The 17,510-nt window shown below is 46.6% G+C and overlaps 1 protein-coding gene across 1 annotated transcript in view; it reads left to right on the top strand.

Annotated features, from left to right (window-relative positions):
• Slc25a17 (solute carrier family 25 member 17) overlaps nt 1–17,510 on the top strand; it is a 42,574-nt gene that overhangs the window by 19,687 nt on the left and 5,377 nt on the right. The window contains 5 exon segments of the mRNA NM_001126269.1: nt 2,163–2,229; nt 4,576–4,727; nt 13,152–13,268; nt 14,807–14,952; nt 15,033–15,128. Of these exon segments, the coding sequence (NP_001119741.1) occupies nt 2,163–2,229; nt 4,576–4,727; nt 13,152–13,268; nt 14,807–14,952; nt 15,033–15,128 (578 nt within the window).

Here is a 17,510-nt window from a genome sequence, read left to right as displayed (position 1 = left end):
GAAAAGGCAACAGATTCTCTGGGACTGGAGTTACAGATGATTGTGAGTCACCATGTGGGTGCTGGGAATTTAACCCGGTTCCTCTGGAAGAGCAGCCGGTTCCCTTAACTGCTGAGCCATCTCTCCAGCTCCCCTACCCCGAAACTTTGCATTGCAAGCCTGGCAGTGTGCTTTTCTTTTCTTTTTTTTTTTTTTTTTTTTGGTTCTTTTTTTCGGAGCTGGGGACCGAACCCAGGGCCTTGCGATTCCTAGGTAAGCGCTCTACCACTGAGCTAAATCCCCAGCCCCTTGTGTGCTTTTCTTTATCCAGTCTTCCAGTTATCAAGTAGTCAGTGTGCATGCACCATACCCTGCTTACCCTTGCCCTACTGTGAAAGAATTCTTGGGTTGCTTTACTTTTCTGTTACTGTTTTTCTTGCAAATACGATGTAATAATAGATTTGTTCACAAGCCATTTTGTTTCTGTAAACTTTATGGGATAAATTCCCATATGTGAGATTTCTTCCAAATCAAGGGGTAAATGTGTGATTTTGAGTAAATGCCAGATTGCTTTTAATGGGGACTGACTAACTTGCCATTTCATAAGATACACTGGTACCAATTTTAATTCTAGAGAAACTGGTTCATTTCCACATTTTTGTTTTCAGATTAATTTTATAGCAGGGCAGGAAATTTGAAGTTAACCGAAATGTGGATATTGTTTTCAGTGACTATGCACACGGAATGAGGGTGCTGTTCTTCTGGGATTCGAGCTTAGGAAGCAGCACAAAGCCAGACTGCTTGAAATTTGAGCTCTAATCCTGGCTTTGCTTTTGTTTTCCTAACCTCTTTTATAAAAGGAAGAGAGTAGAGGCTGAAAGATGGCTCAGAGGTTAAGAGTGTTTGCAGCTCTAACAGAGGACCTGGGTTCAGTTCCCAGCACCCAGATGGCGGTTCTGAACCATCCCTAAGTCCAGCTGCAGGTTATCTAACACCCTCTCTGACTCCCCTGGGCACCAGGCACATGTATGGTACTTGTATACATGTAGGCAAAACATTCATACATAGAAAATAAATCTTTTTTTTAAAAAGAAAAAAATCAGTTTCCTTTATAATTTATGGAAATAAAAATGAGAACTGCATGTTGGTTTTAAGATCACACGGGGTTGGGGATTTAGCTCAGTGGTAGAGCGCTTGCCTAACAAGCGCAAGGCCCTGGGTTTGGTCCCCAGCTCTGAAAAAAAAAGAAAAAAGAAAAAAAAAAAGAAAGAAGATCACTGTCTGAGGCTGGAGAACTGGCTAAGCCATTAAGAACATTCATGGGCCCGGAGAGATGGCTCAGCGGTTAAGAGCACTGACTGCTCTTGCAGAGGTCCTGAGTTCAAATCCCAGCAACCACATGGTGGCTCACAACCATCTGTAATGAGACCTGATGCCCTCTTCTGGTGTGTCTGATGATGATAGCTACAGTATATATATATATATATATATATATATCTTTAGGGAAAAAAAAAAAGAACATTCATGGATTCAGAACATTATGGGTCCAGAGAACCCAGGGTTGGTTCCTAGCACCTACATCACAAGGGTCACAATTGCCCGTACCTGCAGGTCTGGGGGATCTGATACCCTCTGGCCTCCAGGATTCCCTGCGTACACGTGGCACACATAAAGTCACAGAGGCACACATACATAGGAAGGGAGGGAAGTGGGGAAGGAAGGATACATGGACGATATAGAGCTAGAAAGATGGTGTATGGCTACAAACATATATTGCTCTTCCAGAGGACCCAAATTCAGCTCTCAGTAATCCAGTTCCAGGGGATCCTATACCCTCTTCTGGCCTCCAAGGGAACCTGCATTCATGCATTCACTGACACACAAACACACACACAAACATATCATTAAAAATAAATATTTTAAGAAAGAGCTTAGTAAAACCCCAGAGATAGCATTTCTGCTTTACTGTGACACTTTAAGGTTGAAGTTAAAATTCTTTCTGAGTAACAGATGAAATCCAAGGAGTGTTCTCTGGGGAAGTAAAGCCATTGGTCCACACACTGGAGGTTCTGAGGCAAACAAAGTAGGGATCTCAAAGAACAGGTGAGAGTTTGCAGATGAAGTGATGACGCGTCAGTGAAACTTGCTGATGCTGCAGACGGTACTTGTCTTCATTCTTACAGTCGATGAAAAAAGAAAGTCAAAAACGACACACGCAGTGCTCCTGGAGATAATCAAGGAGGAAGGCCTGTGAGTACCACCCATTTCACCCATTTCCGTCAAAGGGTCTTAGACTGAGGCTCAGGTGCCGAGGCTTAACGTCCCTGCTGGAGGCTTGCAGTCCTGAGATGTGCAGAGGCGTATGTGTTCTTAATTCCTTACAGATCCGTTGACCATTTGGTTTTTGTTTTGTTTTGTTTTTAGATTTATTTCTGTGTATTTGTACTTTTCTTACATGAATGTATCATGTGTGTGTCAGATGCTCAAGGAAGCAGTAAGAGGGTGTTGGGTCCCCGGAATTGGTTTATATATGGCTGTGAACCACCATGTTGGTCCTGGGAACCAAATCCAGGTCTTCTTCAAGAGCAACAAAAGTCCTTAACTGCTAAGCCCTCTCTCTAGCTGCCACCATTTACTTAATTAATTAATTTTTTATGGCGCCTTCTAAGACACTTTTTTTTTTTTTTTTTTTTTTTTTTTGGTTTTTTGAAACAGGGTTTCTCTGTGTATTCCTAACTGTCCTAGAACTCACTCTGTAGACCAGGCTGGCTTCAAACTGAGAAAGATTCTGCCTTCTAAGTTCTGGGATTAAGGCACTACTGCACAGCCAAATTTAATGTACAATAAAGCAACAGGGTCGTCGCTTTCAGAGTTGAGGATTGAGCTCACTGACCCTGTTTGCGTAGCCTTTATAGGGCCTGGTGTCAGTGCCAGTAGCACACATTGCACAAAACACACACAAACATACACGCGCACACACTGAGACATACTGATACTGATACTGACACCCACACCCACACTGACACACACACACAGACACACACACCCACACTGACACACACACCCACACTGACACACACACCCACACTGACACACACACCCACACTGACACACACACCCACACTGACACACACACACCCACACTGACACACACACAGACACACACACACAGACACACACAGACACACACTGACACTGACACACACTGACATTCACACACTGACATTCACACACACACACACACTGACACACACACATACACACACACTGACACTGACACACACTCTGACATTCACACACACACACTGACACACACACACACACACACACACACACACACACACACACGGCTCGTTCCTATCAATTGAATCCAGACAGATTGCATTCTTTTTCTTCTTTTTTAAATTTCTTTAAATTTGTATTTGGAAATAATGTCAGAGTTGCAAACAATTTCAAAACTGAGATTGGTACAGAGAACCACGCGCGCTTTAGCTGTTTAGTCACCATTTTTATGTCTCCAGTTATGTCCACACTTGCCCTCCCTCTGCCTCTGTCTTTAACACACACATGCATATCACACGATCTTTTTCAGTTATTTAAATATCAGTTACATGCATCAAAGCATTTAACCTTTATGATGTTACGTTGACACTTTAAAATAATATATTCTCCCTCCTTTTTTTTTTTTTTTTTTTTTTGAGATAAGGTCTCCCTCTAGGGCCTGGCTGGCCTGGAACAAGCTATGTTGACCTTGATCTCGTAGGATCCACCTTCCTCTGCCTCCTGAGTGCCGAGATTAAAGGTGTGAGTTTTAATTCTTGTTTTAAGTTTGCCTGGAGTCCAGAAGAGGGCATCAGATCTCATTACAGATGATTGTGAGCCACCATGTGGTTGCTGGGAATTGAACTCAGGACCTCTGGGAGAGCAGTCGGTGCTCTTGACCACTGCTCGTGTGTATTGTTGATAAGAATAATGAGTGCTTAGGAAGGACTAAGGTGAGTACCTGTAGTGTCCACTTCACCAGAAGCCGGGGAAGAGCTGCTTACGCAGGAGTTCAGTCAGGCCGCACAGTGTGATGAAACATCTGCTCCCCTGCCAGCCTCCTGTCATCCATTGTGCTTTCTGGTGTGTGGCTTAGGGACTTCCTGCAGCTCGAAGCACCCACCCGTAGGGAGAACATTTAAGGTGCTGCCGATGTCCTGCTCTTTGTCAGACCTTGAGATCGTCAGCAGAGACCAGGCTTTCCTGGCTCCCTACTGCTTACTTCTCTCAGTTCTGTGACGACCAAGAGAAGGGAGGGGAGGTTTAGTCTGACTTACTTCACAGTCCATCACGGTAGGTCAGGCACACCACCTGATCACATTGTCTCCACGGGAAGTGGGACTGCGCTGTCCGCAGCGACTGTTCCCTCTTGCAAGGCTCTACCTCTTACAGACTTCACAGTCTTCTAAAACAGTTGCGGGTAGAGGTGTTGCCATCAAGCAGTCAGAGCCTGTGGGGGAGTGGTTTACGTTCACACCTTGACAGGCTTCTCTGGCAATTGCCCGTGGCTTTTGTCCATGATCTTTACTTTGCTTATTGTGTTTTTCTCCATAGCCTGGCACCATATCGAGGATGGTTTCCAGTTATTTCCAGTCTCTGCTGCTCCAATTTTGTCTATTTTTACACTTTTAATAGTCTCAAAGCAGTGTGGGTCAAAGGTCAACGTTCTTCCACAGGAAAAGATCTGGCGATTGGATTTGTAGCAGGTAACAAAGCTTTCTGTGTGTAAAATGTGTGTCTATTTTAATGGTGATCCGTGATTCATGTGTCCTCTCAGAGATGATTTTAGCACCCAGTGATGCTGCAGAGAATGTGACCAGGCTTCTGACATGTCTTCTTAATGTGATAATAAAAACACATGGCATACAATTTGCCGCTAGCCATTTTAAGGTAAGCTAGTCACGTGAAATGTGCTTGCATTTTAAAACTGACACCAGAGGTGTTCGTTTTACAAACCTCATACACCCTAAGTAAATTCCCCGTCTCTCCTCCCCTAGCCCTTGGTAGCCATCATCCATCCTACTTTCTGCTTTTAAGGATTTGACTATATTAGCTACTGCGTGTGTGTGAAATTGTATCGTATTTGTCTTTTGTAGTGGACTTATTTCACTCAGTAGTATCCCCAAGATTCAAGTATATTGTAGCATTTGACAGACATGTCCCTTTGTATGTCTAGATAATACTCAGCTGTATGAATCCATCACGTTGTGTGAATCCATTCATCTGCTAATGGACACTTGGGTGGCATCCAGCACTTACTGTTGTGAACAGTGCTTCATGAACAACCTACTCCCATGGGCAGGGCATCTTAAAAGATGCCCTGGGCTGGGGATTTAGCTCAGTGGTAGAGCGCTTACCTAGGAAGCGCAAGGCCCTGGGTTCGGTCCCCAGCTCCGAAAAAAAGAACAACAACAACAACAAAAAAAAATGCCCTCCTCTCAAGTACTTATGTATATATGTCCCCAAGTGGAGCTATAGGATCATGCATAACTGTCATGAGCATGTTATGTCGGAAGCAATGATGGATACATTAATGTCTTATTACAATGTCAGAATTTTTGAATAACAATAAATTTACAAGCTCCGTCAGTTTCATTGGCTGTAATTTGCTGTGTCCCAATTTCCCTTGGTAGCTGGCAGTTCTTTTGTTGTGATCTTAGCCACTGATATAATCTTTAGAGCTCACATTGTAATCAACTGTAATGATGTGTGTGAGCACTAGGGGACAGAGGGTTAAAGAGGTGGAGGCAGGGGGATGGGTGTAAACAGATTCCGGGGTGCCGTGTTAGCCAATGTGTCCTGCTAGGGATGCTGCTAGCACAGAGCCAGACTGCAGACCTCACAGGCTTGACCTGAGCCTGAGGAGAGTGAGGGTGCTGATGAGAGGGCTGGCCTGTGGAGGCTGTAGAAGTGAGAGGCAGGCCCCGGTGACACACTAGTAGACTATCAGATGGCCATGGGAGTAGGCTGTGTCAGCAGTGGCACAGAGCAGGGCTGAAGCCCCTAAAGTGCCTAGAACGTCTCTGCTGCCTACTCTAGTCCCATGGCACACGCCCGATGGTCAGATGATCGGTTTGTGGGGACTGTCAACGGTGTAGTGTCAACGTCTCCTTCATGAGGCTCAGGTAAGGGCGTTTCATTCTTCCTTGGTCTGGTATGTTCTAGGTCCTGCTTCTTCTGGTATGTGACCGTGAGGTCCTGACCTACTTTGCTACTTTATAGGGTGATACCCATTTTACTTGAAGGAACACGTAATCACTGGCGTGTGCCTTGTGGGTGGTGCTGGATAGGCAGTGGTGTCTAGATGCACGACGAGGAGACTTGTTCTATGCCTGCGTTCACAGTGAAGGCTGAGTCAGTGCTGCATGGAGGGCAGAGTGACTGGCTGGGTGAGTTCAGTGTCATCACAGCTGCAGTCCTCTGTCTGCTTTGGGGCAGCGTCCATGCCAGGTGTACCGTTATGGTCCAGTGATCGTATGTAGGCTTCTCACACTCTTCTCTCCTCACCACTTTCTTGTGCTGACCGTCACCCTAACCAGTGTGTGTTTGCTTTGTCGGGTGTTCTCTGTGTATCCATTGCATGTTTGTATATTATCTCTACAAGAGTGCCCTTTCAAGTTCTTGGCCTTTTTTCTTCCTTCCTTCCTTCCTTCCTTCCTTCCTTCCTTCCTTCCTTTCTTTCTTTCTTTCTTTCTTTCTTTCTTTCTTTCTTTCTTTCTTTCTTTCTAAAACCAAGCTACCGTCTTTGCGTTCTTGAGTTGTAGGAATCCTTCACACTTGTAACTTCTGGTACTGGGCTCAGCCCCTAAAACCATTCTTCTGGGTGTCATGTCTGTCACTGCTTCTGTTGACCTTGGTCCTTGTGACAAGGACAACAGTCCTGAGTAAAATGAGAATCCTGGTCCTCAGGAGGCTTATAGTCCCGTGGGGCAAGACAGACAATCGGGAAGAGAAAGGTAATGTGCAGCCTGTTAGAGCATCAGGGCCAAGGGCGGATCTAATCAGAGGAGGGTGGAGAGTGTGGCTGGCCGGCCGAGGGACCAGTTCAGACAGTGTGGCTTTTCCCCTTTTGTTTCTTTTTTGTTTGGTTTGGTTTCTGGACAGGGTTTCCTTTTGTATTGTTGGCTGTCCTAGAACTAGCTCTGTAGACCAGCTGGGCTTGAATTTGCAGAGATCCGTCTGCTTTAAAGGTGTTTACCTCACCGCCTAGGTCATTGTGGCCATTTTAAAGGAGGCGATATAGACAGGCAGAAACATGGCAGGAGTGTTCTGGAACAGAGCAGAGGCCAATGTGACTGCAGAGAACAGAGGACCAGGTCATGTAGCACTTCACAGGACAAGAGGTAGGAAGCGACTGGAGGGCCCTCAACAGCAGCTCAAGGCTCTCACTTGTGTTCTAACATGAAACCGTTGACCACTGTGCTGAGCGTGCTTGAAGAGTGAAGGAGGCAAGACATCAGTTAGGAGCAGGAAGTAGAGAATGAGCTGGAAGTAGGGTAAGGCTATAAACCCTCCTCCAGCAAGGCTCCATGCCCTAAAGTGGTCTCGTAACCTCCCCAGACAGTGTGACCAACTAAAGACCACGAGTGCAGATACATGAACTGATGAAGACATTCATCCAGGCCACAACAAGCGCAGGTCTAATTTGTCCTGTCTTTCCCTCATCTCTCCCGGTAGCCAAGCCCTCTACCACATCCTTTTCTCCCTCTTTTCCTGCCAGCTCAGAGGCTACTGCACATCCCTTTCTCACGGTAATGCTTTTGTATGCAGACAGCTGAGCCTTACTGCTGTCTGTCACTCACAGCAAAGCTCCTCCCCACTGCTGCCACGGCCTGCTTACAGTTCCATCCCCTGCCTGCACAGTTCAGGGATCCCCATCATTCTCTATCTGTCAGCCATTTTGGAGATGTCCCAACACTCATGTGATAAGAAGTGTGGTACTCTACCACACAGAGGAAGACAGGCCCTCTGGGGTTACCCCACAGACACCACCTTCAGACAGAGCAGCCTTGGTTGCGAGGCAAGAACAAGGTAACTAACTCTAGCAAGAAGGCATGCTGTTCCCTACCACAGGGTATGGGCAGTGTAGGAATCCTCTCCCTCTTCAGCCCAAGATGCTCCATAGCAGAGGAGCTTTCCCCCACTGCAGGAGCAGTGCATCCTCCCAAGCTCTCCTTTGGCCTTACGGTCCCTGTCTGAGCACCAAGTGTTGCAGGACTTTCCCTGAGGAGATGCACTCAGATGTCTGCTCAGATCAGCGAGGGCTCCCAAGTGCAGCCTGGTGGACAGATGAGTCTATTGGCCTTCCTTAGAGGAGCATACCAAGCTGTCTGTCATAAGACTGTGGTGACTGCACGACAGATACATCACCAGGAAGTCTCCCGCCAGCAGGACGACCACTTCCCGGACCACTTCCCAAAAGCTGCGTAAACAAGTAACTCCTCTAGTCAAACTTGGTTTCCTGTATATTTTAGCATTTCTTAAGACCGCGCAGTGCAGCTTGGGCAGGTTGCATACAGCTGAGGGAGGGGTCGTGGAGGGATGGGCTGCAGTCTAAGACGAGGGTCCCATGGTCTATCCCATCTTCTGTGAGTGAATGTTAAGATGGTGAGGACCAAAGCTGGAGGGATGCCTCAGTGATCAAGAGCACTTGCTGTTCTCGCCGAGGACCCAGGTTCAGTTCCCAGCACCCACAAGATTACTCAGGCTCACAAGTGTCTGTAACTCCAATTCCAGGGCATCAGGCTCTCTTCTGGCCTCCATTGGCTCCTGTCCTTACATGCTCTGCCTAGGGTCACACAAGTATATACATGAATAAATAAACCTAGGAGAAATGGAAATAGTGGTGACCACACTGTGGCCGGAAGACAGTTGTCCCCTGCAGCATCCCTCACAGTAGCACACAACAAAGAAGCACCTTAAAGTGCCAGCATACTTGTACCCCAGAAACCCGAAATCGGAGACTTACTACACAATTGCGATCCTGAGGCTCTCTGTTAGAACACCTTCTTTCTGATCATTCAGAAGCCCTCGGGAATGACTTATGATTTTAAACTTCTCCCCATGACACATTTTTGTATCTTAATCCATACCCATTCTTGCAGTAATGAGAACTGTCTTTTCTCTGAGCCCTGTCACTGTGTTAGCTCCGGAGAAACAAGTTCCTTTTCTCTGAGGAGAGCATGGCCCAGCTTTCCAGGTCCTCAGCCTTCCTAACGCTACGACTCTTTAACACAGTTCTCGTGTTGTGGGCCCCCACCATACAATTATTTTCACTGATACTTCATAACTGTATTTTACTACTGTTAGGAATCCTGAATTGTAGTGTAAATATCTGGGTTTTCCAGTGGTTTTCAGCAACGCTTAGAGAGAGGCCTGCAAAGGGGTCATTTGGACCCAAGGGTTTGCGACCCTTGGTTTCTGAGAACCTCAGGCTTTGCTGTTACTCAGAGTCTGCTTGAGACTTAGAAGTTTATTTCTGCAGAGAGCTCCAGTAGACATAGCTGGGAGAATGCGGGACCAGAGCCTCACAGACAGTGTGTGCCCTGCTTCTGAACTGGAATTTGGAGCAGCAGTTTTGAATGCCAGTTGCCACTGCTTTGAGAGCTGACAACGTACTTCCTGCCTCTGCCTTAATCTGGCCAGCCGGGTTTGCTCTTGCTGCACTGTCTCTAGGGAGACAACGGCTTAGACTTGAGGCTTTCATCTACCATTTTTGTCTTATTTCATTTTGTCTTGAGGGGGCAAGAATCGATTTTTGAGATGAGTCACTATAAGACTCATGATCCTCCTGCTTCAGCCTCCCAACCTTGATTTGCCATTTTCTTTCTCTTTTTAAAATTTACTTACTTAAGTAGTGTGTGGTGTGTGTGTGTGTGTGTGTGTGTGTGTGTGTGTATGCATGCACGTGCACCCCCGAGTTCATTCATGTTTGTAGAGGCCAGAACACATTGAATGTCACCTTCTATAGCTCTCTGCTATGTTCCCTTGAAATGGGGTTCTTTCACTGAGCCTGGAGCCCACACATTTCTGGATAGACTAGACACACACACACACACACACACACACACGGCATGTACAGCCATTCATGTCTAGCTGTTTTTTGGGGTGCTGAGGATCTGAACTCCATCTCCCCAGCCCTGGACATTCTCCTGCCTCAGCTGCCATCACATACTCTTTTCAGCTGTGTGTCTGAGACACATTTTCATCTTCTCCCTTGAACAAAGCTGTTTATTTTCAAGATTTCAGACGTAAACTGCCGTGTCCCAGTTATGCCTGCTGTGAGGCCGAACAGCAGCTGCTTCTTTACCCTGGAAAGGTTTCTGAACTGAGTGGGCACCGGGCAGGTTAACAAGGGAAAAGATACACACGACAGCAATCCCCACCCCCAAAAAATGCTAGAATGATATACAAAGTGGCAAATGAAAGTCACAAATACTTCCTTCCTCTCTGGAGAGGGACGCACAGATGTGCAGTAGAACAGATGGACTTAAACTGCCCAGAAGCAACCTCGGTCCATGGCCACACAATAACCTATGCACACTTCTTTGTCCAAGAGTCGTTTTTGAGTGGTAGAAAATGGCTTTTAGAGACCAGAGCGGTTTGTGTGATTCTCCCTGGAAGTGAGTTGTCAGGGAGACAGATTACAGTTTGTGACAGGCTAGCCAGGGGTAGTGACATAACCCACTCTTTCTCTCCTGTGACACTCAAGGATGTCATCTTTAGGCAAATAAGGGAACACCGGAGTGAAGCCTCTCCCAGACTCCAAGAGCCCACATTTGAAAATTACTGTGCTACTGCTGAGTCAGGGATGCTGTGGCCCCTTCGCCTGGGTGGGAGGGTGCTGTGGGCTTCCTGCCCCTTCGCCTGGATGGCTGAATGGTTTTTGTGTGTTTAGTTAGCGTTTCACAGCTCTTGATTTTGGTTCTGCTTTCTCATAAGTGATTTGTTATTGACAAGGAAAAGAAAAGGTAGATTCATGATACTCAAAAGAAGAGTCACCCCCTGCTCTTAGGTAAGGAGAGTATTAATGAGAACTCAGGTCTTAGCTGAGCCGACAGGAGTGCACCCTTGAGGGTCTGCCCGCCTGGCGTGCTCTTAGGAACTGACGTTAGTCATGAGTAGCTCTGGAAGGCTGCCATTTGCTTGATTATGTAAGTTGCAGTTTTTGTGAAGTTTTTGAAGAGCATTGTCAAGTATTTTTGAGCATATTCCACCCCAGAATTCATAAAATTATCACGGTAAAAAGGCGCCTCTCCCTCCGTTCTGACTCAGGATGGAGGCAGTACTTTGTCCTCCAGATGCTAAGCTTTGCAGGGACCTTCGAGCCCTTCATTTCGGTATTGTGGCACACTTGGTACTTGAGGCTGTCCTTAGAGCCTTTCAGTCTTCCTGCCGTACTAATAATGGGAACATGGAAGCAGAGCCTTGTAACGGCTAGTCTCAGTCTTGGCTCTGTGGCTCTGTAAGTGTTTTGTGTACACCTACTTCTTGAATAGAGCCTGAAGGACGCTTTGGTTTCTAACGAATCTGCCTAATGGGCAGTGCCCTTCACTTGTTTGGGAAGGTACACACACTGCTGTTCTGTGGCATCCGTGGGCTCCAAGCTCTCCTGTGCTCTCTTTCTCTGAGGTAGGGGAGGGGGGCGGAGGAGAAGCCACAGACACTGCATTTTCTGGCCTGTTTTTCCCAGATACTGATTTGTCTCTGAAGTGAAGTGGACCTCACATCAAGTAGGCATCCATTCTGAACTCTGGGCAGATAGGCTGTGGGGCACTGGTGCCTTTGGAAAGAGTCGAGCAAGGATCTCCTGTGGCAGGCACAGGGTTTTCAGACTGTGGCCAGTGCCTTGAGACAGTGTATGAATAGGGTCAGAGCTGCAGATAGCTTCTTGGTATTATGTGACTCTGTAGAAATGCTACTCATACGATTACTTGGTGCTGACTTCTATTTGGGAAATGGGCTGGTACAGTGCTCCTGGAAAATAAGCAGAAAAACATCTTGCTCTGGGAACTTTATGATTTGAGTTTCTAGCGGCCTTCACAAAGTCTATCCTTGATTAAACTGTTTTCTCTGTAGGGTGTTTTGAGATTCCTTACATGAAAACATGGTTTTGCCTCTGTGCTGTGTTTAAAGGACTTTTAACGGAGTGGGGTTGGAGGGTTTCCTTTTTCCTTTAGGACTGCTCCTGTTTGTTCCTCGGGGCTCAGCTGGCTCCCGACAGTTCCATTACTGCCCGTCCCCTGGTTGACCCGTAGTTATGAAGTGGACACCGTTTGTCAGGCATTTTGTTGCAATCCTATGTGATATTTTCTTTAATCATTTCAGGACCGTGAGACGTTTTAGTTTCTCAAGACTGTTAAATTGGGACCATGTGTTTTCAGAGAAGCACCTGGCTCACTGTGCTGCTCTGAGGCAGCCCCGTGGGGCCAAGGTAGATGTTCATGTTGTAAGGGTCACAGTGCTCCTGGAGCTCCCCTGCTATTTTGTGACACTTTGTAACCATTGCCTGCTGCTAGCTGTCCTAATGCTCTGAGTGATGAGCTCTTCTGTGAGCTTTTGGTCCCAGTCAAAGCACTTGGAAATGTCAGTCTGTCCTCCCACCTGTCACCCATAGTACCAGATCATACTTGTTTAAAACCCTGTGCTACTTACATGAGAGTGGGCTGTTGTTTTCTCTGACTCTGACATGGACTTAGCATGGTGTTAACAGAATTCTCCCTCTCTGAAGCTGTTATATAACAGTTGTGTTTAAAACTATACCAAACTGCCACCTTGTTTTGTTTTGCACTGCTGGTCATTAAACCAGGCCTTGCATGTATTAGACAATCGATCTATCCCTGAGTTAAATCCCCATTCCCAAATCACCATTTTGAGTCCTTTTTTTTTTTTTTTTTTTTTTTTTTTAATCCACAAATGATTGCCTTCACCGAGCGAGGAAGTAAGTGCTCCACTCTGTCTGAGGAGGCACTGCTGTCAGCCAGGCTTCTAATGACAGCAGCGCATGTCGTGCCCCAGCAAAGATAAACCTCACCCGAGGTCAGCGGCAGACTGTAAAGGCGTATTGGTGTGACTGAAGACCATAGTTAGGAGGCAGTGCTGTGCTCTCAGGCGTCTCTTTCTTTCTTAAGGCGTGGTGAATGTGTTGCTAACCACTCCGCTCTGGGTGGTGAACACCAGGCTGAAGCTGCAGGGGGCAAAGTTTCGGAACGAAGACATCATACCAACTAACTACAAAGGCATCATCGGTAGGTGTCTCCGACATGTGTCCCTTCTGTCTGGACTCTACGCCCACCGAAAAGCTGCCTAGCAGACAGCTCAAATGCCAGGAAACCACTGTTTGCCTGTGTATCTGTGGTTGATAGGAACTCATCTGGGCTGCCCGAGGCTGAGTCTCAGCCCTGAAAGTTCCCCTAACAATGGCACAGCACTAGAGGGCACCTTCGGTGCGGCTGCAGCTTGCCTGGCAACAGGCCTACGACTAGGGGTAGAGGCCTGGACTATTCCTAAGGCGTAGCAGGGGAGGTGGGGAGTATGTGGGTTTTTATTTAATTTTTTGCTAGGTATTAAACCTAGGGCCTCAAGTGTGCTGGGCAAACATTCTACCCCTAAAGTAAATTGTGTTATTGTTGTTTTGGTTTGGGGTTTGTTTTTGTTTTTAAGACAGTCTCTGATAGCCTAGGCTGGTGCCATACTCATACCTGAAGATGTCCTTGATCCTCCTGCCTCTGTGTCTTGGGGATCTCAGGAGTGCATCACAGGGCTACGCTAGAGACTGAACCCGTGGCTTTGTGTATTCTAGGCAAGCAGTCTACTGAGTTATGTCCCAGATCAAGCTTTAGTTTTTTGAGACAAGAGTTTTGCTGTTTGCCAGGTTGGCCTTGAACACTTTGAGGCCTCAAAGTGCTGAAATTACAGGGGTGACCCACCACACCAGCCTGGTACTGTTTTTGAAACAGACTCACTATGTAACCGAGGCTGGCCTCACACTTAAGATCCTCCTGCCTTGTAGCCTCCCCTGTGCTAGTGGCGTAGACCCTTACCGTACACCGGCCCCAGTTCATATTTTTAAAGGACATTACACCTTTTAATGAAGATGCCTTTGGATCCAGGATAGTAGCTGATGACTTAAACTTCTGCTCTTATAAGGCAAGCCGTCAATGTAAAGCTGGCTTTGCCGTCTTGACCCACCTGCCTTAGTCTCCAGAGTGCTGGACTGCCAGAGTGTGCCACCACACACCGCCTGGCTTCCGCTTCTTAGTAAAGCCGTATGGCCAGGCTCTCGTTTCTCATGCATTTCCTCTGCTGCAGAAGTGGTTCTCTTGTAAGTCCTTGGCCATAGGTTTCCAGAGAGGATCTTCTCTTGAGTTATGCTTGGCCTTGTGAAACAACACATAGTCTACAGTTTACAGTTCTGTACAATATGCAGTTCCCAGCTGTGCTGACAGTGCAGCGCACTAAGCTACGATCGTCAGGGAAGTTCATGGGATGGGGGCTGCCATCGCATTCTGACGGTTATTAAAAGTTAGTTAACTCCAGTGCCTGGCAGCCCACACCTGTTGTCTGAGGCAGGAAGAGCCAGTGTTCAAGGCCATACTGGGTTACATAGCAGGGACATCTTTAAAAACAAAAACAGATGGACAGAAAGGTACCTAATAGGGAATCTATCTGCCCCCAAACATTAGTGAAAGGATAGTTTCTCTCTGGACCCATTTGAACAGAATAAATGTCTTTTCTAGTTAGGGTACTGTCGTGGTGCTTTTCAAAAGCCTGACTTCTTGCTTAGATGCATTCCACCAGATCATTCGAGATGAAGGGATCTTGGCTCTGTGGAATGGCACCTTTCCCTCCTTGCTGTTGGTCTTCAACCCTGCCATCCAATTCATGTTCTATGAAGGCTTAAAACGGCAGCTTTTAAAGAAGCGGACGAAGGTAATCCCTAATTTTAAAATTGTCTGCTAGACAGGCCTGTTTCCTTGTTTGACTAAAATGGCTGCTCCTCCGCTCTGCAGCTCTCTTCTCTGGACGTGTTCATCATTGGCGCAGTAGCCAAAGCGATTGCCACCACAGTCACCTACCCCATGCAGACAGTACAGTCGATTCTGAGGGTGAGTGCTGGGGTTCTCCTAAAGAGAGTCCAGTGATGCCTAAAGCAACAATGCGGATGCTGTGCCTGTGTGGGCTTGACCATTTTTCTCTGTGTGCGACATTTTGCTAACCAGGCTTTTGGCTGACTTTCTGCATGACATGGAATGAGGTTTACATTGGGATTTCTTAGTAGTGTATGGTCTCAGAAAAACCGAACGTGTGAAAAGACTCAGGACATCCCAAGTTCTCCTTCTTTTCATTCACATTGTTTGCCATGGAGGGGACGATCCTTGATACAATTAGAGGTTAACTTCTGTAGTTCACTCACGGGTAGTTAACAATTTAACTTTTCCAAAGCACTTTGAGATGCTTGTTTATACATTCAGACATTTTTAGACACTCTGCAAGAAGCTGGGGTACAGTGTAGTCCTGTCCTCATGGAGACGGCAAGTGAAAGAACCAGGTAATTATTCCGGTCTGAGTCAGCTGTCACAGGACAGATGGAAGCCGCACTGGCTTACTGAAGAGGAGCAGGGCGGGGGTTCTTCCTAGGTGTTTGGCTGGATCCCCGAATCTCTGAGAAGCACACTAAAATCAAGATGCAAGGGAGTTTGAAGCTGTGCTGTCCAACTTATCAGGAAGAGGGGGGACTACTTATCGGGAAGAGGGAGGACTACTTATCCGGAAGAGGGAGGACTACTTATCGGGAAGAGGGAGGACTACTTATCAGGAAGAGGGAGAGGCATCAAGAGCTTGCTTCATTTAGAAACTGAAAGGTGGCCTCTGTGGCCAGGGGTGGCTTGCCCAGCATGAAACTGGGATAATTACAGGAAAGGTAGCTGTGGGTTAGGAAAGCGGATGGGAAGATTTTATTCTCAGCCCAGCAGTAAGCCTCTGGAGGACTTTTAAGTTGGGAAGCTGTGTGATCTGATATACTATTCTGGACGGCCTGTGTGGCTCTTCTACAGTGAATTGATGAGCTGAGAGGTAGAGCCTGGATAAGAATGTTTGCTCTGCAAAGATATGAACCTGAGCCCAAATGACAAGCTTCTGGGTCAGTGAGAACCATCTTATGGCATGAAGGCAGGGATCCAGAGAAGAAGGCAGCAGAGGCCTTGCTTCACCTCTGCGTGCACACAGGTTCATCCTCCACTGTTACAGGCTATGAACCTATTTCTAGTTGTGGCGTGGCTCAGCCCTTAGCACACACCTTTAGTCCCTCTGGCTGGAATACAGACTGGCCTTTAGACCTCACCTTTAATCCCAAACGATGAAGTTGAAGTTAGTTTGTAGAAGGAAGCACCATGTTTGAAAGCTATGTCTAAGTATCAGACAAAGTAAGGAACCAGAGAAAGATTTGACAGAATAGGATATGCCCAATTCTCAAGAGATGAGAGAGGAAAAGGAAGCTACTTAAGGGAGAGAGAGACATACAGGAGAAAGAAAATACAGTCCAGGAATACAGCAGAGTTCATGGAGGGCAGTGGAGTCGAGAGGGAGAGTAGAGCCACACAGAGAGGGAGGAGGAGGCAGCTTTACCGGGACAGTTGTGCAGAGACAGAGTGAAGAGAGAGCAAGCTACACACAGGTAAAGACAGAATGAGGCAGAGAATGAGAAGGGACCAGTTAGTTTGAGGTCAAGCAGAATTCAGAAGCCAAGAGGAAAGCCAGATTAAGCCAGCTAGAAGAGGAGTTTGAGCCAGAAAGCTGAGTTGAATTAGAACGAACCAGAGCTCAAAAACAAGAAAAGGGTGAGTTTATTCAGCAGCAAGTCTTTGAGGCCGAGGTATTCCAGGCCTAGGTTAGATGGTACTGAGGCTAGAGGCTTCTAGGACTAGGCGTGGGTTAGCAGAGTAGGTTAGCAGACAGAGGCGGTAAGCCTCCCAGACAACAATACAACAGGAAAGTAAAAGTTACCTTTAAAGAGAGAGAAAAAGAGGACTAATCAGAGACCGTTTTAGTAATCCAGGTGAGGGCATGATAGCCTAGCCTAGGTTAGCATCAATGGAGATAGAGTGTGGACAAATTCGGGATCTGTGCTGGGGCTTGGTGTGTTGCTCAACAACTATACCAGGGCTTACTTAGCATGTGCAAGGTCCGGGGTTCGATCCCCACTACCACAAAAATATTGTTAAAAATTTATTCTAAAAAACCAACCAAAAAAATTATTCTAGAGAGAACATTTGAAAGAGTTATTACTAGAGAAAATGAAGGTGGTGTCTCAAGTTAAAAACACTACATTCCGTGTGTGAAAAGTGTTTTTGCTAATGTGCTATTTGTGAAATTGACTCTTGATGGAAAGGATTTCACTATCGTTCACATAAATATTCCTGATTTGAAGAGTATAGATTTCAGGTGTTCTGACTGATCAGTGGTTACCAGGCAGAATGTCTTAAAGACCT

Source organism: Rattus norvegicus, chromosome 7, assembly GCF_021556685.1.
Source record: "Rattus norvegicus strain SHRSP/BbbUtx chromosome 7, alternate assembly SHRSP_T2T, whole genome shotgun sequence".
NCBI lineage: Eukaryota > Metazoa > Chordata > Mammalia > Rodentia > Muridae > Rattus > Rattus norvegicus.
Note: the sequence above shows the minus strand (reverse complement) of the source record. Positions and strands in the feature narration are given on the sequence as shown.